This window comes from Sturnus vulgaris, chromosome 9, assembly GCF_052056855.1.
Source record: "Sturnus vulgaris isolate bStuVul1 chromosome 9, bStuVul1.hap1, whole genome shotgun sequence".
Classification (NCBI taxonomy): domain Eukaryota; kingdom Metazoa; phylum Chordata; class Aves; order Passeriformes; family Sturnidae; genus Sturnus; species Sturnus vulgaris.
In genome coordinates this window covers 4,884,931-4,905,532 of record NC_142251.1, presented here as the reverse complement: position 1 = coordinate 4,905,532, position 20,602 = coordinate 4,884,931, and the positions used below count along the sequence as shown (strand labels likewise).

The following is a 20,602-nucleotide window of genomic DNA, read 5'->3' as shown; positions in this document are numbered from 1 at the left end:
GGGGGGAGAGCCCGCGCCAAGATGGCGGCGGGCGGGTGGTGAGGCGGCGGCGGGAGGAGGAGGAGGATGGCGGCGATGGTGGCGGGGCCGATGGCGCTGAGGCGGGCGGGAGTGGCGGCGGGAGCGCGGGGTCTCACCCGCGGCATCATCACCCGCGGGGGGCGGCCCCGCCACCGCGGGGGGCTTCCACGCACGCCTTGGACCGTGCGCGGGCCGCCGCCCGAGGTGCTGGCGGAGATGGTGGAGCCGCGGCCGGTGCGGGAGCAGGTGGAGCTGGACACCGTCACGTACGCGGAACGGCTGCACTACGTGCCCGGCCTGGCCCGGCCGCGCTTCCCACCCTGGGAGCGCGGCTGGCGCGACCCCTGGCACTCGCCGGGGCCGCGCTACGAGGAGATGCCGCTGTACAAGGAGCGCGGGTGCTACATCTGCCACCAGGGTGTCCGCATGCTGGAAGGTACCACACGCCCCGCGCTGTCCCCTCCCCAAGCACTCGCCCTTCTCCTCCTGCCAAAGGTTCTCGCACAGAGTGTAAAACACGGGCTGTGAAGAGCCTGCCCGGCCCCATGAGCTGCCAGGCAGCCTCGGTCACGTCTAGATGGGTTGGAAGGGATCGCCACTGTCACCTGTGACAGATCGCCTTGGGTTGTGTTTCCAGGAGTGCGGCAGGCGCAGTGGCTCACCAAGACGAAGCTGGTGGAAGGTTTGCCCCCAGCCGTGCAGGGCATTGTGGATAACCCGGCTCTTGGGCTGCAAGAGCTCGAGGAGAGGGCGAAACATGTGGTGTCCCACGCACGGCTCTGGGACACGGCAGAGGCTGCTCCCAGGAGGGAAAAATATTGGTGAGTCCTCAGCTGAAGGGGAGGTTTTAAACGCTACAGAGAAAATTCATACACAGCTCTTCTGTGGAAAGAAGGTCTGCTGTGCAAGACCAGACTGTCAAACAAAAAAAACCCAACAACCAAAGCAACAAATAAAACCCAATTCTGAATATTGACAGTAGCACTGACATAAATACTATGCTAGATCAAAGCTTCTTTCAGGCCAGTGTCTCTGTTTCTACTCAATATCTACTTCTAGCTGGTGCAGAGTATCAATTTTAAAAATAATTGTAAGCATTACCTCTGCCAACTTGAAACAGGCCTGGTGTGTGTGATACCAATCTGCAATCTCTGTTAACCGTTTGGGAGTGTTATGCCATTATATGTTGTACATACAGTCATTTTACAGCATTTGTGCCCCAGAAGCATTTGCCTGCTATTATGATCTCATTTTTATGTAACTGTTTCTTTTCTTGTTTTACAGCCCGGTGCTGTTTGAAAACTTGATACACGTATGCCGGTCACTGTCTGCGAAGTATCCTTCTCTGAGTAAAAGGATGTTGGCTAGAAACTGCAGGATAGCAGCAACGTGGGAAAGAGGTCAGTTGCTGCTGTGGTGGAAGCATTTAGCTCTGTAAGATAAGAGGGATAGCAAAGCTCCTGGGTTTAAGGCTGAGGACTTGGATGAAATTAAACAATTTCTGGAACCAGGTAATTCTTTCTGGTTTAAATAATGCTGTTGGCATGGGCAGCCTTGGATGGTGGCAGGATGCTGTCCATGAGGAGATTATTAGGTGGTGAGATGGTGGGAGAAGGGAACCAGTGTCTTAGGCTTGATTGTTTATTTTCTTGTGTCCTAAGTCAGTGCTGTTGTTTTTTTAAAGGATGTTTAGTTAAGAACTTAACCCTAGCAATTAGCATTGGCATTTTAGAAGAAGAACCTATAGCTGAGCTACTATTTAAGATGGGTTTGGAGGTGAGGGGGAGATTGAGCCTTGCAGAACAGACTGGCAAAAGGAAACTTACATCTTTCCCTGATGTTATTTCACCAGTGTTTGACTGTAGCCTAATTTCCCTTCCCAGAATCCATCCTCCTTCAGGTCCGTGGCCTAAGTGGAATACTCATGAACTGTATGACCCCAATACCACCAGTAGCCTCCAAGGAGGAGATACTGGCCACCAAAGAACACGTTCTGGAGACCTTCTATCCCATTGCGCCTACAATCGATCTTCAGGAGGTGAATGTGTACAAAGAGCTCAATGATACAGGTCAGTGTGGATGAGAATTCTCTGTGTTTGGGTTAACTTGGGAGTCCTTGTCCTTCTGGGGGCAGCTGAGAGTAGGGAATGAGGGGGCAGAGGAATGGGCACAGATTTGCAGTGCAGGTGCTCCAGACCTGTGGTATTTTGTTGCCTAAGCAGGACTGAGGAGAAGAGCAGTTCCTGAAGATAATGGGAGAAAACCTTGGCTGCATAGTGTCTTCCTGAGTGGTTTCTGACATGAGTATGTGCCCTTTAGGTTTCAGAGATGGTTATCCCTACTCTCATCCTCACACCCTGTTCTTCTTGGAGTCTGCCAACGTTCGCACTGACAGGTTCAGACCAGAACAGCTCCGTGCTAAAATGCTGATGTTTGCTTTTGGCAACGCGCTGGCCAAGGCCAGGGTGCTCCACGGGGTACGTATGGGAGGCTGCTGCTGGGCCTCTCTTCTTCCCCTACTGCTGCAGCCAGTGCAGGGAGGCCTGAAAGCTCCTCACAGTAATTTTCACATCCAGGCTTCCCAGTCCGGAGGTGAAAATCCAACCTTCAAAAATCCAGAAATCTGCTGCTCAGTAAGGAGCGTGTTTGTGATGCAGCAGGGTGGTATGGGCAGGAACTAGGGAGTAAGTTCAGCTGTAAAACTCTAACCCATCTCACAGCTCAGTATGTAAATTGACACTTCATTGCTGGCTGAAGGAGGAATTTTAATTAAAATACAAAATCTGCATTCAAAACTAGTTTGACTAGAGTAATTTTCTGGGCAAGGTAACAATATATTTATTAAAGTCTTGGCTTTAAACCAGCCCAAAGGTGCAGAATCAGCAAGTACTCATACAATTTCTGTTGTAACTAGCTCTTGAAACATTCTCCCCACATGCCCCTTCTTTTCCTAGAATGATCCCAAGGTTTTGGAGCAGCCAATAGTGGTGCAAAGCATTGGCACAGATGGACAGCTCTTCCAGTTCATGGTGTTCCAGTTAAATACAACAGACCTTGTCTCTAATGATGGCATAAAAAATCTAGTCTGGATTGACTCTGATCAGAACCTGTATGAGAGAGCCCAATGTGTCCCAGAAATCAAGAAGAGAGTTGTTACGGTAAGGAAAACTTGGGAAATGGTTGTGGAAATGCTGCCCTTTCACCACAGCTGGGGGTCTGAGAGCTAACACAGAGCTGCAGCAGGTTTTAAACCAGCTGGAGGGACCTGAAGTGGACATTGGCCTCATTTTTACCTAAGCAGGTGTTTCTGAGTATTCTCAGTTCCTGAGTATTTGTAGTGCTGATGTGCAACATGCCAAGCTTTACATGAACTCCTAGATACAGACGCCCCCAGCTGTAATCCACCATCTCATAAAGTGCTTGTTTAAAACCAGCTCTGAGGAAGGGAGCGCTCACAAGCGGCCATCAGCCTCTCTGGGGAGTAAATGGAGCACAGGGCTGCCAGCACTGGTTATACTGGGAGGGCATCTCACTCACAGGCAAAGGGTTTCTGCCCTCTGAAATTGACACCAGTGGAAGTAGCCCCACACAAACCCTTCTGGGGAGGGAGAGCACAATTTGGAAGCTGCCATGCCTGAAAGTCTTATTCAAGCATGTTTAAAGCCGTTGTTTGTCTACATTAATCACTTCACTGCAAACTGAGCATCCGTGTCTTTCTCTGCAGAAGCCCGCTGGAATTTCTGGCTTTCAGCCAGACACATTCAAGAAGTTTCTGGCACTGTATCTGCATGGAACTGTGTGAAATTCAGCTCAAATGAAAATACTTCACCAACTGTACCTGCTGCTTCTCTTTGCCAGAACCATCGTATAATTAAAGAAAGGTGGATTAATTTACTTTAAAAAATAAATTATATTGTTACTGAAAGTAAAATTTTATTTTAAACTAAATAGTGCATGAAGAAACTCTTTCATTTTAGGGGCTCACCTCTGGATTTGGGTTAGAGAAGTCATCAGATACATCCTCCTGCACTCTTCCTCCATTGCCTGGGAAGAACATAAGCCAGTCATTATTCGTCTGCGCAGGCTCTGCTCTCAGTGTGCTTCTGCACAGAGCCAGACTCAAACCTATTCCCGAGGTTGCTTTGAGTCCCTCTGAATGCAGAAGAGACTTACAAAGCTTCAAGGGGAAAGCCTGAGCCACGAGCCTTTTTCATTCTGCCTGGCTTTGACTTTGTTTTACTCCTGGCTGCTGTGGGATGTGTCGTGCTGCCCTGTGCTTAGTTCCCAAAGCACTTAATCGGAGGGATTGCTTTGTTGGATCTGTAGAACCACAGTCCTTTTATCCCCCAATCCTGGATGAAGAGACCTGTGCATTTGGGGTGTAGAATGTAGCAGGGAAACTTTGGTGCCTGTAGCTGGTATTTGCTGCTAAAAATACAAAGGAAGAATTTCTTCCTGCCACACAGAGTTAACTGAGCAGGAAGCATATTCTTTTTAACATGGGGGGATTAGTGTGGGTTTTGTAAAATGAAAGCTAAATTAGCTGCAGCCAAATGTAGAATGTTTTGCAGTTCTGGTACCCTCCAGCACATGGGAAGGGAGAGGACAGCCTGCGCTATTTTAAGGTGTGGAAGAGCACATTTCCAAGAAATTCATCTCACTTCAGTGTCTTGTTTCAGAGGCTGGTCTGTGCTTTGTGATCCCTGGCCATCTGGATGAACACCCCAGTTGTGTGTTCCAGCCCCAGTCCATCAGGCAGCTGCACTCTGCAGGTTTTGGGAACATTCACCAGTCATATTTGAGATCAACGGTTGCACCCTGTAAATTGGGATGCAGTGGCTGCACTAAATTAACAAATCCTTCCATAGTTAGGAGAGGTGCTTGAAAGAGAAATAACCTCCTAAATGTTGCATTGCTCTGCATCATGTTAATCCTGCCTGCTCGAGGGATGCCTAATTCAGCTCATCGGAGTAAATCTGCTCAGGTCTGTGATTTGCACCCAGGTGTTTGGGAATACGTTTTAACAGAGCTGTGCTCTGTGGAGCCTGTCACACGCAGTGGGTGTTTCTTTCTCGGGCTGTTGGCTTCCTGCTGTGTCACACGGACTCTGCTTGACATCCCCTCTCTCTTCCAGCTTCGGGTCATTACCCGTCCTAGGGAGGAAGCCCTGTAGGGCAGCCAGCTGCCTGTTAGCATTCCTGAAGAGAGAATTTCCCTGAGGAAGCCTGGTGGAAGAGCAGCTGTGGTGGGGAGGGGTTGTGTAGAGGTGAAACACCTCGTGTGCTTCTCGTAGATGTGGGAATTTGTGGGGATGGCCTGTCTGGAAGAGGCAGAGTCCCTTCAGCTGCTTTTACCTCTCAACAAAGACATCTCTGTCAGAGCAGGCAGTTGAAGGGGAGAGAGTGAGGGAAGCTGGAACCCTGCTGTGTCCAAGCTGAGCTGAGACAAAGCACAAGCACAGGGAGGGATGGAGAAGGCAGAGCAAAGGGAGTTTTGAAAAATAGCAGAAGCAGGGAAACATGGGATGGTCAGCAAGAAAATGAGGCTCCAGGGGTTGTGTACAGCACCAGGGAGCCACTGGAGCTGAGAGGATCCTACACAAGTGTGTGAGGCCATGTCCCTGCTTTGCTGAGGCACAGCCACTCTCACCTGAGGATAGGGACAGGCAGTACTCGTGTGTCACTGGAAGGAGCAGCTGCTCCTCGTGCAGGGAATGCACCTCTGAGGACCTGGAGGGGAGCTCAATGTGGGGGCGAGCAAAGCTCCCAGCTTGGCACCTGGCACAGATGCTCGGGTTGGATTGTCGTGGTCCTTGAAGCAGGCAGCCCCTATCTCCTGTCCCTGGTGCCCTGCTGTGCTTCCCAAGCACTCTGTGCATGGCTCAGCTCTCCCAGTTCCTCCAGGGTGGCCTGCTGGAATGGGCCCAGCTGAGGGAGGTGGGATGGGGAGCCCAACAATGGGTCACAGAAACACATCTGGGCTGGCATCAATAAGTTATAAAGGCTCGTCAGCAGACGAATGGCGTTACCTCAGCACGGACCAGGGCCAGGCATTAACTTTTCATGAACGGCAGCCGGGGAAGCAGAACATGCAAGAATGGGGAGCCCGAGATGAGGAGGCAGAGGAGCCTGGCTGCCCGCAGGAGAGCTCTGCAGGACCCAGAGGAGCCTGCTTGCCTGCAGGAGAGCTCTCCATCACTCCACACTCCCTTCCCCTGAACTGCTCCCAATGCAAAATCCAGCTCCACAGGCTGCACACATCATGCCAACAAGTACACACCGTGCTCAGCCTGGAGCCCCTGGTTTTTCTGATCCTCCTCCTGCATTTAATTTAATGAAAACTAATGGGGGAGACAATTATCCCTGAGGCTGGGCTCAGGAGACGTTTCGAGGAGGGAACTTGGCAGTTTCATGGTGATATTTAATAATACCAGCCTGTAACCCTTAAGAACCAACAGGAAGGACTTTGCTATGCCCCACAATAAGAACACAACAGGCAGCAGTGCAGAGCCTGCTGCTCTGGGCAGCCAAGGGTAGGAAGGGATGGCAGGATTTCCTCATCAGCCTCAACCCCTCAGGGGTCATGAAATCAAGTGATGGACAATGCCCACACTCTGCTTTCTGCAAAGCACAGGGGACGTGATTGTCTGGACCAAAATCCACACTGGGGCATGGCTGTGGGCCCTGCACATGGGTATCTGTGGTGTTACCCTGGAAGTAAACCTACCCAGGCAGTACAGGGTGCAGACAGACTCTGCTCCTCTGCTGATGGGCTCTGCAGGCACGATGGTGGCTCCCAAACCCAGCAGCCATCCAATGCATTGCCCCTTCTGCTCCAGGAGCATCCAAACCTCACAGTGCTTACTGCTGGAATTCCAGCAGTACCGTGGCTGCGGGTGCCAGTGCCAGGCGGGAGCATTCCCCAGGAGCAGCAGAGCTCCAGGATTGCCCACAACCCCCTGAACCCACAGCCCACACCTGAACATTCCCACAAGGAGGGAGAGAGCTCCCAGCCAGCCATGTCCTGCCCCAACTAGTCAAAGGTAGAGAACAAGTCTCACACAGCAGCTCCCAGGTGCGTTCCAGGCACCTGGCACTTGCAAACACCCATCCAAATGCCCCAAAATTCCCAATCTTTCCCCCAGCCTCTGATGCTGCCCATTGGGGAACCAGGTTGGGTTGCCTGGGTTTCTCCATCCCCAGTAGCTCCAGTTTGTTCCTGTAATGGTGCTCGCTCCCACCCAGCACCGCAGCTCTTGCCCAAGGAGGGGGGCACAGCCCCCACTGCAAGCTCAGTATTTATATATCAGAAAACAACACTCATGTATTCCCCTCCCTTTCTTACCTCCCCGCAGTGCAGGACTCTGGCAAAACGGGAAGTAGCAGCTCCCAGCTCCTGGCACAGGGAGCTGCTACAGGGCAGACCAGCCTCCATCATCTCACTGGCATCCCAACTCCTCCCGCCTCGAACGAGCAAAGCCTGGGAAACTGTACCCCAAAAAATCCCTTTTCAGCCCCTAAAACACTCCTCTCTGTCTGCAACCTGATGGGCTGGGTGTGGGGAGGGCAAGGGTCTGGCCAGCACATCCTCAGCCTGGTGCAGACAACACTCACCATTTTCTAGGCTAAATTTTCAAAATGCTTAAAAAAAAAAAAAAAATCCAAGAAACAAACAGGCATCACTAAATCTCACCCAGCTCCTGAGCTGCATCCTGAAAGGTCCTGAATCCCTTTAGGATTTTGAATTCCCAGGCTCAGCCAGCCCCCCTAAAATGCCACTTCAGCTCTGCATCACTTCTGCTTCCACACCCCAAATCTGGGGTTTGGCCCTTGATAAAAGTTGGAAAAAAACACCCAACTCCCGCCCTGGGTGTGGCAGCAAACACCAGGAACAAACTGCAGAGCACCAAAATCAAATGTTTATGTTGATATTTATTACAGCAGGGGGAGGGGGGAGAAGGAGGGGGAACCGTTTCATTCAAAAAACCATCCCATACCAATGAAGACAATAATTTACCTATTCATTTTAAAATACATTAAAACCGGTCCTTTCATTTCCTCACATCAGAACAAAAAATTAAAAAAAAAAAAAGGAAAAACCCCCCCAAACCTGAACAAGATGTAAAGTGGAAAAGGTAAAAATTTGACTCCTTGGGGAGCCCCTGGGTATGCAATGCAACAAATCTGCATTACTTGGAAAATATTAACCTGACTGTAACTATGAAACTGACACCCTCAGACCCCCCCATCCCACCCGCCCCTCCCTCCCTCCTGACTTTCTACAGGTAAAGCAGAATGAAAATGCCTAGGAAAAAGAAGGCAAACATTAAAAAAAATTATTCGTATTACACACTAAAAAAAAAGTTGTTTTGTCATCTCATGTCTTGCAGTCAGAATAATAAAAACAAGCCAAATGTCCCCCAAAAACATTTCAATGAAGGGGTGCGGAAAAAAGACATCCCTTTAATAAAACATTATCAACAAATATCGTACACAAACTACAATGTATAATAATTATTTTTTTTCCCCTCTCGGTAATTTTCGAACCAGACTACAAGGTAAGAAAAAACACTGAAACAAGATACAATGCTTTCAATAATCCGCACAAAGGTCAAATCCAAGGGAGAGAATATTTTACAGAATATGATATACATGGAGCAGAAATGGGAGCTGGAGAAAAACCAAGACCAAACTACAGGGTAGTGTCATGTACAGAGATCCCAACCCGCCGCCTTGGCTCGTCCCTTCCTCTCCCACCAGAAGGAAGGGCCTTCGATGCTTGCCATTAATTTTTATTTTATTACAGAGCGAGCCTACAGAATAGCAAGGTTACATTTTAACAACAAGAATTCCTTAAAAAATATCTCCATCCAGTTCCAAATCATAGATAAGTGAAATCCTGACAAGAGCACATCTCTAAAGAAAATACCCCCCCCTGCAAAATGCCCCCAAAGCAAATAAAACCCCCAGAAAATCCCAAAGTTAGCTGGAGATCACAGTTTCAATGTCCCAGATCAGATTAACCCCCTTTTTTTTTCCAGTGGCTTTTTAAAAAAAATTATTAAAAAAATCAATTTTTGCAGTGAACCAGCTGAAGGACTCTGGGGAAGGGAGGGACAAGAGATTTCTTCTTGTACTCAGAGGGGGGGGAAAGACTAACACAGTGCATGCCACAGTCACAGAGAGCAAGATCACGATTCATTCGAGGATGTGATCCTAGAAGGGGTCACCTGCGTTAACAAGTTTATAACGAGGTGGTGGAGTCTCTTCCCCAAAGCAGATCTTGTTAACTGGAGGAGGAAGCGTTGTGCTGCAAACAAACAACAACAGAAAAAAAAAACAACCCAAAAAAATACAAGGGAAAAATCCCCCAAAATAAAAAAAAAGAAAAAAAAAGAAAAAAAAAAAAAGAAAAACAAAAACAGGCCTTCTGAACGAAAACCACCATTGTAAACTGTCCAGTTTATTTAAAAAAATGACTACAACAGAGACAACATGATTTCATATCTAGACTAGCTTCCTGGTGTCGCACGGCACAAACATACAACAGGTTCGGTTTCTGTCTTTATTTAAAAGAACAAAGCAAAGAGATCGGAGTTGGGTGCTAGAGGCTTCCATTTGTTTCCAAAAAGAAGTGTCATGTACATATATAAACCCTTCTGCACAAAGAAGGGTCTTGTCATGTCTTGAAATATTTTAAGTTTTGTCCTTCATGTTTTATGGAATAAAAAGTTCAGCCTTTTTATTGCATGAAACTAAACCTGGGGTTTTGGCCCCCGCCACGCGTGTCCCTGCCCATACACCTAGCTTCTTCTTCTTCTTCTTCTTGCATAATTCGTTGAGATCCTCCGAACGGCAGCTGACTCTCTTGATCCTGGAGAGGAGGAGGGGGAGGGAAATCACACACTCATCGTCATGCTGGGGGAATACTGGAAGAGAGACAGAGCCACGGTGAGAAACCAGGCAGGTCAGAGCCCTGGACATTGAAGAGAGGATGCAAAAGGAGGCTGATGACAACTACACAGCAACCTAATTGGATCTAATAAACCAGGAAGAGAGGATATGCTGGAGACTCCAATTCATCAGGGCTAATCTGCACTGTAACTTGCTTTTCCAGGAAGAAAATCATCAGAGCAGTATGGGGCGAGATGCAATTTAAAACAAATAATTAACATGCACATGTGTATATGCTGCTAATAGAGGGAGGAGGGATGTCTGCAGCCACCCATGGAGCCTTGAATCAGCCAGGCCAGCGCAGCCATCTCTGCACCAGCTCCTCTCCACCTGTGCACCCCCACCCCAAGCTTCCACCCTCCTGTTTTATTTCCTCCTGCCCACTTTTCCCTCCTGGAGCAGCTCACACATGGCACAACCCAAATTCAAAAGGCATCCACTGTGCCAAGCCCACCCATCCCAGTGCCAGGGCACCTCGGGGACCGTCCCCCCATGCCCAGGCAGGAACTCACTCACTCACTCACATTGTCATTTTGGAAGGAATGGAGAAAGTTGCCTCCCAGCTCCCCGTCGTCTCTTGGAGTGCCCGGGGGATTGCTAATGCCACTTATGTTGTTTGGAGAATTCTGTGGGAGATGGGAGGGGTGGTGGTGAGCAGGTCCCCAGGCTCCCCCCTGAAATGCCACAGGGGAAGGACAGAGCCCTGCCCACCCCAGTCACATTCCCTGTGTCCCCATCCATCAGGGTCACAGCAGCACCCCAGTGCTGAGGAAAGGGGAGAGCCCACACACCCACCCTGCAACCAACCCCACTTACTTTTGGAAGTCCATCTATGTCTCCTGACCCTGCAGAGAGGAGAAGAAGGAGGAGAGCCTTAGTGGGCCTGCAGCCATGGCCCCGTGACCCCACAGCCCTGCTGACTGCCACCCAAAGGCTCTGTTTTGAGCACTGGTGCGAACTGGGGGCTGACCCCAGGATGGGAGCAGCCACTGGGATGCTGTGCCAGTGTTCCCAGGGGATGAAGGACCATCATGGCTCACCTAATGATCCGTTCATGTGATGGGGCTCCATCCCACCCATGCCGCCCATGGGGCCGTCAGAGCCGGGGCCCATCGGGAACTGCGGAACAAAAAAGCAACAAAACCAAAATCAGCCACAAAACAACTCCAGCAGCTGCCATGGTGGCTCCTGAGGACTGTCCCTGCCCCAGCCATCCCTCTGGAGCAGGGCAAGGAGGGAGGTATCGTAGAATCACTGAATTGTTGAGGCTGCAAAAGTCCTTTGACATCACCAAGTCTAACAGTCAGCTCAGCACCACCACTAAACCATACCCTGAAGTGCCAGATCCACACATTCCTTGGACACTTCCAGGAATAGTGACTCCACCACTGCCCTGGGCAGCACATTCCAATGCTTGGCAACCCCTTCCATGAAAAAAAAATTTCTGAATATCCAACCTAAACATTCCCTGGCACAACCTGGGACTTATGGTCCTGTGGGTTCACCTAAAAAATTTGGCTGGACGGCAGACCTAGAGCTGCAGCACAGCATTCCAACCAGCATTCCACAGGATTTAAGGTTACCCATATCCCAAAAAACCCAGCACCTTGGCCGGAACAGCAGGACTGCTGCTCTCTTAATAAGCATAAAAAATTAACAAAGTCGCCCAAGAGTTAATCGCTTTTTGATGGTTTGTTTTATTTCTGTTTTGTAACAAATGGCTGAAATCAATTAAACTGCTTTACTCTCAACTGATGAAGTTAATTATGATTTGTTATGGTATCTGATATGTAAATTATTAGAAAGCAGACTTACATTCGATCGACTGCCTGCGGGCGGTACTGGATTAATCATTGTGTAGATGTTGTCACTTGAATTTGTTGAATCTGTGGAAAAGTGAAGCCCAGTAAGTCGGGTGATTAATTCATTTCTTAATTAAAACAAACTCATGCCACTTGAACTCATTCTTTTGTATTTTATCACCCAAAATTCCCTCTAACTACCACCATTTTCTGGCTAATTTGTATTTAATGAAGATCCACAAAGTTTTTAATCACAGAAATTCAACTGTGAAAAATAATTCAACTCCTGGCTGGGAAGGGTGGGGAAGTAATTCCTCACCTTCCTGAGTCCCACAGCATCCAAATCCACAGGGGGATGTAGGAACATCCCAAAATGCAACCCCAAAGTCAAGAAGCCCACGCAACTCACTTCCCAGAAAGCCAAAAGCCACAAAAATTGGTAATTTCCAATAGGGCAGGGATGGCCCTGGAGAGAGAGGGGTCTCAGGAGGCTCCTACCTGCAGGACTGGGCATGATGGGTGTCCCTGGAGGGCCACCACCACCGGGCGGACCCTGCGGAAACAAAGTCGGGGTCAGAGGTGCAAACATGAGCACTGCTCACCTTCCCATGTCTTCAAACACCCCCAAATTCCCAATTCTCAAACCCAGCCCAGTCACCTCCCACGGCACTGATTCCCCCCCAGACAATCTCAAAGGAAAGAGAAGAAAGGACAGACAGCTGGAGCAGGAGGACTCACCACGTATGTACCAGGTGATGAAGAAGAGTATGGGATCTGTAGGGACAAGAGAGACAGGTTCAGCCACGGGCTGGATCCCATCAGGGCACAGCTAAGACCCCCAGTGCCCTCTCAGCCTGCAAGGATGGGAGTCCCAGCAGCCTAAGCAAGAGGCTGGAGAACCCCCTCTCATTAGCAGGGCTCAGCTAGTGGGGAATGATCCCATTTGGAGGACACTTCCCAACCAACCCTGCTCCTGCTCCACGATACTCACTGAGTTAGCACTGCTGGGGTTCGGCCACGGTCTGCCGGCGCCCGGGCCCCTGGGGACAAAATTAAACAGGGGAAAAAATAAATGTTGTGCTGTTCTGTAGACAGTCCCAGTTCAGTGGTGAAACCTCCCGGTGTGGGGATTGCCTTACATGTTAATTCCAGGCATGCCAGGACCAAGGGAGTTGGGTGGAGGTCTCATGCCGCTGCCGTAGTTCTGCAACGATAACCAAGGGTCAGTCTACCAGAACGGGAAGGGACACCAGAGAGACAACAGAAAGGGGGAAAAAAGCCAATAAACAAACAAACAAAAACTAAAAACAAACAAAAAACCCAACAAACAAACAAACAAAAAAACCCAAAAAACAAAAAACCCAAGTGAGTCTGTGTGCAAAAACGAGCTTTAAAAAAAAATAATGATGATGAACACAAGAGGCGATTGTGTTTATAAAAAAAAACAGGCAGCTGAATATGGATGGGAGCCAGGCTGAGTCCTAAAGTTCCCCCTCCCTGCTCTCTGTGGAGGGAAAACATCCCCCTCCCAGCTCCAGGAGACAATTCTGTTCACAGCCCCCAGTGCCAGCAACACCCTTTTGGATTTTTCCCTTTGTGGAGAAGAAAACAGTGGCAAGGAGGAGGAGAAAAGGCACCACTTGGAAGGTTCCTGCTGCAGTGTAAGGATGAGGAAAGGCTGCATGAACTCCCCCTGAGATGGAGCACTCCCTGCTCCCTGGATGACTGCTGGAGTAGGGAATACCAAGCCAGGCTTGTTTTTCTGTTGCTCCCCAGCTCTCTGCTCCATCCCCTGGAGCAGAGGAGGTGAGGGCAGGCAGCCCTCTGGGCCTCCTCTCCTGCCTTATTCCTCCCTGGCTTAGCCTCCAGCTGGGACTGGGAGCCTGAGGTCTGCATCCCTCATCTCCTAAAACCAGCTCTAGTACAAAGCCAAGCCCAAGGCAGTGAAGGAGGAGGAATCCCCGAATGCTGTGCTGCATTTGGTCTGTGCTCTGCTCCCTGTGCCCTCCAGGCGACGTGCAGCCAGATTTAGGTCGCGTTGCTGCTCTTCCCCTCCCACCTCCCTCTCTTCTGTAATGCATCTTTTTGGACTGCGTTTCTGCCATTTAAAGAAAAAACTGCTACAGCAAGAGATGGCTGGCCACTTCCTACACCACAGCCTCTTGGAGTACTCCTGACTGGATTTTAAGTACAATACTTTAGTGCTTTTGTCAATTTTTACCTGGATTTACAGTTGCACCGGTGCTTGGTGCACTGCTGAGGGCATCACCAAAGTTTGTTTCGAAGAGGCAGAAAAGGGTTTTCCCCAAACAAATTACTAGCAAGTCCTTAATTGATCAAAATTTCATCCATTTACACTGAATAGCAGCATCAAGCCCCTTGTTTAAGGAAAAAAAAAAAAAAAAAAAAGGGCTCAGCGTTTTTAATTGGAGCTGAAAGGCTGGAAAACGAAGCCAGCTGAAAGATGCTCAGGGAGGGTGAGGAGGGAACACAGCTGTGCCGAGTGACCTGGGCAAGGCACCACCAAAAACAGAGAGCTACAAACCCTCTTCATATTGGCACTGGCAAACCCTGTCCTGGCTTCTGCAGAGCTACAAATGGGACTCTTAAAGGGAAAAAGGCAGCAGCAATCAGCTGAAAGGGATGATTCATCACTGCTGTGCAATAAGGAGCTGCTGTCAGGACGCCTCATGTCCTGGCTGAATGTTCTGCAGCCCTCTGGAATCGTTTGAGAAGCATTTAGGAAGGTCCCAGTGCAAAGCTTAAAGGAAAACAAGCCCTGGGCACACAAGGTGTGAGGGGCTGCCGGGTCTGGGTGGGTATTTTTGGAGGCTGCCTGCGCAGGCGCCGATTCCTGGATGGCTGCAGGGAGGCAGCGCCTGCGGGTGCCAGATTGGGAAGCCCAGCGCTTCTCCAGGGAAAGGCTGCCTCTTCAAAAACCTCTCCCTAATGTACATACACAGGGAACGGTGGAGTCAAAAATAAAGCTCTGAACATTTCACAACTCCAGCCGGCTCCCAGAGCCGCCGCCTTCCCACGCGGCGCTCAGCGTGCGCTCGCCGCTTCCAAGTTTCGCGGCGAGCTCTGCAAGTGGGAAGCAGCCTCCCCCGGGCAAGCCGCCGCCGCTCGCCTTGGCACAGGCCACGCTTGCAAATGCCTTTTTTTTTTTTTTTTTCCCTTTTTGGGTGCAATCCTCCAGGAAAGGAGGATTTTAAGCACAGCAGCAGCAGCGCTATGGGAGGGCTCGCCTGCGAAACGATGCTCGCGCAGGTTTTTTTGTGCCCTGCCCTAGGATGGATCGTGGACGTGACCGAGCGGCCCTGAGCAGCATCCTCAGGTTGGTGCTAAAGATATGACAGAAGTCCCTCTTTACACAACGTTCATTTATCTCAACAGTCTCCGGGGGAAAAACAAAACAAAGCTCCAGCGCGCCCGCTCGTCTCCTGACAGACTCTGATCCTCGCGCTACAAACTCCACGTAGGCGACGATGCAGAGAGGATAAACCTCCAACCAAAAGATGGTAATCTGGTTTTGAAGTCTCGTAGAAGGAACAAACAGGAGTGAGTCAACAACAAGCCACTCCATGAAGTGAATCAACGGAACGACAGCATATATTAACCCAGATCTGCTTAATTTCAAGAGTTTACTCCCCTTTCCTGAAATAGAGAGCTCAAGCAGGCAGCAGGAGGGGCAGGTGGAGGGGAACCTCGCAGGGGAAAGCCTTATTCCCTTTGCTAAAGGGATCTTTGCCATTTCTTTTTATTTATTAATTTCAAATGCAAGCCTCCCTTTCCCTTTCCTGCAGTTAGGGTCGTAACTGCTTCCCAGGCAGGCAGTGTAATGCACTCAAAGGCTGCTCTGGTGCAGAGCTAAGTGCCATCCCCTCTGACAGAAGGGCAGGAGGGAGGCTGCAATACCCTTAATGAGCTCGGAAGACCTCACTCCTGTTAAAAGGAGGGATTTCCAGATGCAAGACTAATGCAAAATGCATTAACACTAATGGGGGCATGGGGGGTGGGGGGGGAACTCCCAGCCCTCCGAGCCCCAGGAGGTTGTTCCCATGGTTTGTAGGATGCACTTTGGCACCGGGCTTACCTGTGGACCGGGACCCATGGGGCCCATCCCTCGCGGAGGATTCATCCTTTGCATGGGGCCGCCCATGTTAGGGTGCCCTGTTGGGAGAAAAGCAGGGGTGTTACACGGAGCCACAGCCACTCGGGGTCCCAAATTAACAGCTAATTAGGAACATCAGTGCTTGACGCTCCTCTGCTGGGTTTACCTTGCTGTCGCGTGGGATCCATCGAATTGGGCAGCAATGGCTGTGTACCAGGAACAGCACCCGGGGGCTGTGAAAGCAAGGGAGCAAGATTAAAAAAATAAACCCTGCCTCCCCACGCATCCTGCTGCACCCCACATCCCACTGCTACAGCCTCCAGGTCTTTGCCTTTCTCACTGTTCTGCAAACCCTCTTTAAACCCCAAACAAGGCGTTTCCCCCTCCCCCCAGGCCAAATGCTGTTGTATTTTAGGAAAGCAGGGGAAAACCCGAGCTGAGCAGGGCAACGGTGTCAAATCCAGCACGGAAAGGTGACAAGCAGCATGGCACCCTGGTAACACACAGCACCAGGGCCAAACTAGGCAGGGATTCACGGGCTGTGGTGCAGAGATGCTCCATGTACAGCAGAGCAAGGCTGGGACCCATCCCTGCACAGGCTGAGAGGAAGGTGGATGCTCCCCCTCCCCAAAATCACATCCCACTCGGGCAATGCTGCTATTTAAGCTTCAAAGGCTACTCCGAACAGATAAAGGGGAGGAAAAATGCAGATATTGTCTGCCTGAGGGAAGCAAGCTGTAAACAGCTTTGCTACGGCAGCGCTGCCTTTTATTTGGATGCTGACACTGAGGATCCCAGTGCTGGAGCACTGCACAGGCCCTGGGTACACATGGCTGTGCGAGGCACAATCAGCCCAATCCCAAGTTTTTTTGCAGGCTAGAAGCTGGCAGCAGGAGGAAGATAAACCAGGAGAGTTGCAGAGGTGGATATTTACACTTCTGCTGCCTGACCTTCCTGCCTGCCTATTTATTCCTCTTGTCCCTCAGGATGTGACCATAACCTCACTGAGCTCTGCCTAGGTACAAACATGTGTTTTTTATGTGGTGGTTGGGGGAAAAAAATGGAATCCTTCTAATTAACTTTACCCACTCCTGGATGCTTGATCCTGCTTGTTCCTGTGGGAACAGCCTCCTCAAACCAGTCTCCCCTGCTTCTCCTGCCTGCCCAGCTCACTGTGCTCACCTCTGAGCAGAGAACCACTGCAGGATGGGGCGCTGTTAAAACTGACCCATGAGGAGGTGCAGTGAATTAATACCTCGTTAGATCATCCATCAGTTGGAAGGCTCTTCCAGCCATCCCAGCATGGGGGTCCTCCATTAGCCCCTTCTGGGTTTTCCTCAGCTACATCTCAGCTGTCTCAGCATCAGTTAGCAAGTTCCAAAGATTCAAGTCTCAAACCCAGAAAGCACAAACCCAGAGCAAGCTGGTACATCCTACTTCCCGACCAGCCTCCTCTTTCTGCTAATTAGACCTACAGAAAAATAATGCTGATAGCCAAAAAAGCAAGCTCCCAAGATAATTTTTGAACAGACACCTTTGCTGCCCAAAGGAATTACAGGTTTCCTTTAATTTCCCTTTAGTGACAAATAACCTCTGGCTTGGTCATTACTCTATGGATGTGCATGGCAAGGAGATGAATTCCTTAACCAAAGGCCACGCATGCGTCCAGGCAGGGCGTGGGGTGGAAGCCTCCATCCATCCACAAGGCCAGAAACAAACTGCCCTTGTATAAGCTGGGATAAGAGGATAAACCCAACCCAAAAAATTTTCAGCAGTGACCCACCCTGCTTGACCCCGCCGCTGATCTAAACGCTCGGTCAACCCAGCAGCAGGATTATCTCCATCACTTTAATTTTCTGCGATTGCAGGGAAAATCCAGCTGGGCAGAGAGCATGCAGCATGGCACAGCCCTGCTGGCAACACCACAGCTGGAAAGCAGCACATTCCCCGCTGCTGTTTCCAACCTGGATAGGCCCAAACCTCAACATAAAATTAAACTATCATCGTTAAGTGACACCCCGATGCTCCAGCACTAGGAAAACAGAGGGTGACAAAGGAGGTGATGCACGCCACCCAAACCCAAGGAGCGTCTGCAGGGCGCCTGGCTCTCATCCCCCTTCCCAAATAACAGCTATGCCTAGGGAATGCAGAATCCTGGGAGCACAGTACCTGGTTGCCCATCCTGATGGGGGGCCGGGGACCTCCGGCGTAGCGCGGCGACATGAACGGCTGCGGGGACACAAAAGGGGGTCAGGGCTGAGCTGTGGGAGGCAGCACGCTCCCCACGCACGCTGGTTAGCCTGTACACACTGCTTTTGGCATTTTTGTTTTCGTTTTTTGGGTTTTTTTGACTTTTTTTTTTTTTTTTTTTTCTGGAGACATCCTTTTCAAAAAAGTTACGTTTCAAAAGGGGAAAAAAAAGAAAAAAAGAGAAAGGTGTCTGGAGTCCGTTTTTTTAGACATTTTCTCTGTAGGTTTATTGTTTGAGAGCGTGTTTGACATCGGCAATACTAGGTGAGGCTGTTAAAATTAGTGCATGGGAAACCCTGAGTGTTAGATAATGTTCAAGTTTAAATATATAGAGATATATTAAAAAAAAGTGGCAAATAAGCACATACAGACACGCACACATAAAAAAACCCAGTGCTAAGTACTGAAAAAAAAAAAAAGAAGAAAGGCTTAACATTACTTTTTTTACAACTGCTGCTACTAACAGAAGCTTAAAAACTCACATCGAGTTAAATTTCTCAGGCTACCTTGGGAAGGTAAAACAGTCTGATACCCACGATTGACTTCTCAGTCCATTGACAACTGCATATCCAAAAAACACAAAAAAAAAAAAAAGAAAAAAAAAAAAAAAAAGAGAAAGAAAAAAAAAAAGGGGGGGGGAAAAAACCAACGTTTTGCTTCAGAGCTGGGGTGCCCGGGGGGATGCTCCCCGGGGAGCGGGTACCCGCTGCCCAGCATGCTTACAGAGGGGGAAAAAAGAAGTAAATCGAGCGCACGTCCCGGTTCACAGCCCTACCCATCACTAGTGTCTTTACCTGACTGTGGGGTCCCATCATGCTGTTAGGATTGTGGGGTGGAGGCTGTGCGTGTGGCGAGGGCTGTGACCCAGGCGGTCCCTGTGAGGTCAGACAGTAGAAGGAGGTTATGGATTAGCACATGAAAGCGCAGAAAGAGCTAAAAAAAGGATTCACAGGTGGACCTGTTTAGTTAGGGAGTCAGTTCTCCCGGTTTTAAATCAGGTTTTTTTCTTTTTTTTTTTTCAATTGAGTTTCTTTTCATTTGAAGTTGAACAATGAGTAATGATATATGCAAAAAATATATATTGAAAATCAGAACATCTGTCAAAATACAGTGGCCACATTGAGAGTAAACGGTCCAGTGGTTCAACCAAGTCTGCAATGATAAACACACAGGGAAACACTTTGCAGGGGCGTGCAACGAGGAAAAAAAAATATGCAGGAGAGGACCAGAGAGGTTGGGGGGAAATAGAAAAACTACCCCCAAACCAAAAAAAAAAAAAAAAAGGAAAAAATTTCTAAAAAATAAAACTCAAAAATAATTTTTTTCCTCTCTCATCCCAAAGGTCGGAAACACCTCCGGGTTTGTGTTTTGACCGTGGTTCACTGGAGGTGCTGGAGCGAGGGCGGAGGATGAGCAGCACGTCCCAGCTCACGCCTGGGCAGCGTTTGGCCGGCACAAGCGGGGCTGCACCGCCACACTGAAGGGATGCAACATCCTTCCTCGAGGTGGATTCCCTAAGGATGCGAGTAAAATGGCTTGCGAGCAAAGAAAGGATGTCTAGGGGAAAAAAGGAGAGATTAGTTGGTGCAGGTTTAAGGCTGCAATGCAGCAGTCGCTGACATTTTGGGCTTGAACGCCCACTTTAAATTTTTTTTTTTTTTTTTTAAATTTCCCTTAAAAGCACGAAATGAAAATTTGCTCGGTGCAAGAAATATACCGGTGCGTGTTAATGTGAGGAGAAGAAAAAAGAAAAAAAAAAAATTATTTTTTGAGTCAAAGGAGGTGTAATTGGTAGAGAAAGCACAGGAGCTCTGTCAGTAGGTGATGGGAAGCAAACGGCAGCTCCAGGACTGGCGCCGGAGCAGATGTTCTCTACCTGCCTCGTTACTAATTTCAACAAGTGTTCGCCTTCTAGCTGCTGCCAGCAATGGCATGGTTTGTTACCATGAGCAATTTTCTTAATTAACAGACATTAATTAGCCATTTAGCAATTTTGCAAGCATTTGTTTAGCAGCTTTCCTAAACATGAATACCACTGTGATAATGGTACTGATTAGAGGGTCCCCTAATTAACAGTACAGGGAAGGAAAATTGAAATCACATAAATTAAAAAGGGAGGGGAAGTTAATGAAGGCAGGACATATTTGCACCTGCAAATCTTTTGTACGGCGGAAACTTGAGTGCAATGTAAATAAAGTAAGAGGGTGGGTTTTTTTCTTCTTTTTTTTTTTATTTTTTTTTTAATTTGAATGGTTTGGTGGCGAGATGGAGCCAAGCTGATTTAAACCAACAACCTCCTGCCAGCCTCTCAGCTCCAGTCGCTGAAATCCCACCACTTACACCACTATTTATTCTTCAGGAGCCAAAAGGAACCAGCCCCCACCCTTAATTCCTGACCAACCTCATCTGGACGAGGTCACAGCACTTCAAAAAATACAACCCTCCCCACACTGCCTTCTCCA

At 49.1% G+C, this 20,602-nt stretch overlaps 2 protein-coding genes across 6 annotated transcripts in view; one reads left to right on the top strand and one right to left on the bottom strand.

The window, feature by feature from the left end:
* Positions 1-20: 20 nt before the first annotated feature.
* Positions 21-3,969, top strand: MRPL37 (mitochondrial ribosomal protein L37). Its single transcript, XM_014870675.2, has 7 exons — positions 21-457; positions 659-842; positions 1,306-1,421; positions 1,905-2,090; positions 2,341-2,498; positions 2,976-3,179; positions 3,746-3,969. Exons 1-7 carry the CDS (start codon positions 67-69, stop codon positions 3,821-3,823), a joined length of 1,317 nt encoding a protein of 438 aa, XP_014726161.2. The 5' UTR covers positions 21-66; the 3' UTR covers positions 3,824-3,969.
* Positions 3,970-9,463: 5,494 nt separating this feature from the next.
* SSBP3 (single stranded DNA binding protein 3) overlaps positions 9,464-20,602 on the bottom strand; it is a 54,339-nt gene continuing 43,200 nt past the window's right edge. Inside the window, exons 6-18 of one of the 5 annotated variants that reach the window (XM_088169670.1) lie at positions 18,935-19,015; positions 18,060-18,119; positions 16,057-16,123; positions 15,873-15,949; positions 12,916-12,980; positions 12,768-12,816; positions 12,515-12,550; positions 12,275-12,329; positions 11,790-11,860; positions 11,015-11,093; positions 10,791-10,819; positions 10,499-10,600; positions 9,464-9,949 (exon numbers count right to left, since the gene is read on the bottom strand). In XM_088169670.1, the coding sequence (XP_088025796.1) occupies positions 9,920-9,949; positions 10,499-10,600; positions 10,791-10,819; positions 11,015-11,093; positions 11,790-11,860; positions 12,275-12,329; positions 12,515-12,550; positions 12,768-12,816; positions 12,916-12,980; positions 15,873-15,949; positions 16,057-16,123; positions 18,060-18,119; positions 18,935-19,015 (801 nt within the window). In that variant the 3' untranslated portion in view covers positions 9,464-9,919. Of the gene's footprint in view, positions 9,950-10,498; positions 10,601-10,790; positions 10,820-11,003; positions 11,094-11,789; positions 11,861-12,274; positions 12,330-12,514; positions 12,551-12,767; positions 12,817-12,915; positions 12,981-15,872; positions 15,950-16,056; positions 16,124-18,059; positions 18,120-18,934; positions 19,016-20,602 lie in introns of those variants that run through there. The other 4 variants (XM_088169673.1, XM_014870593.2, XM_088169671.1 and 1 more) reach the window with 4 other exon arrangements.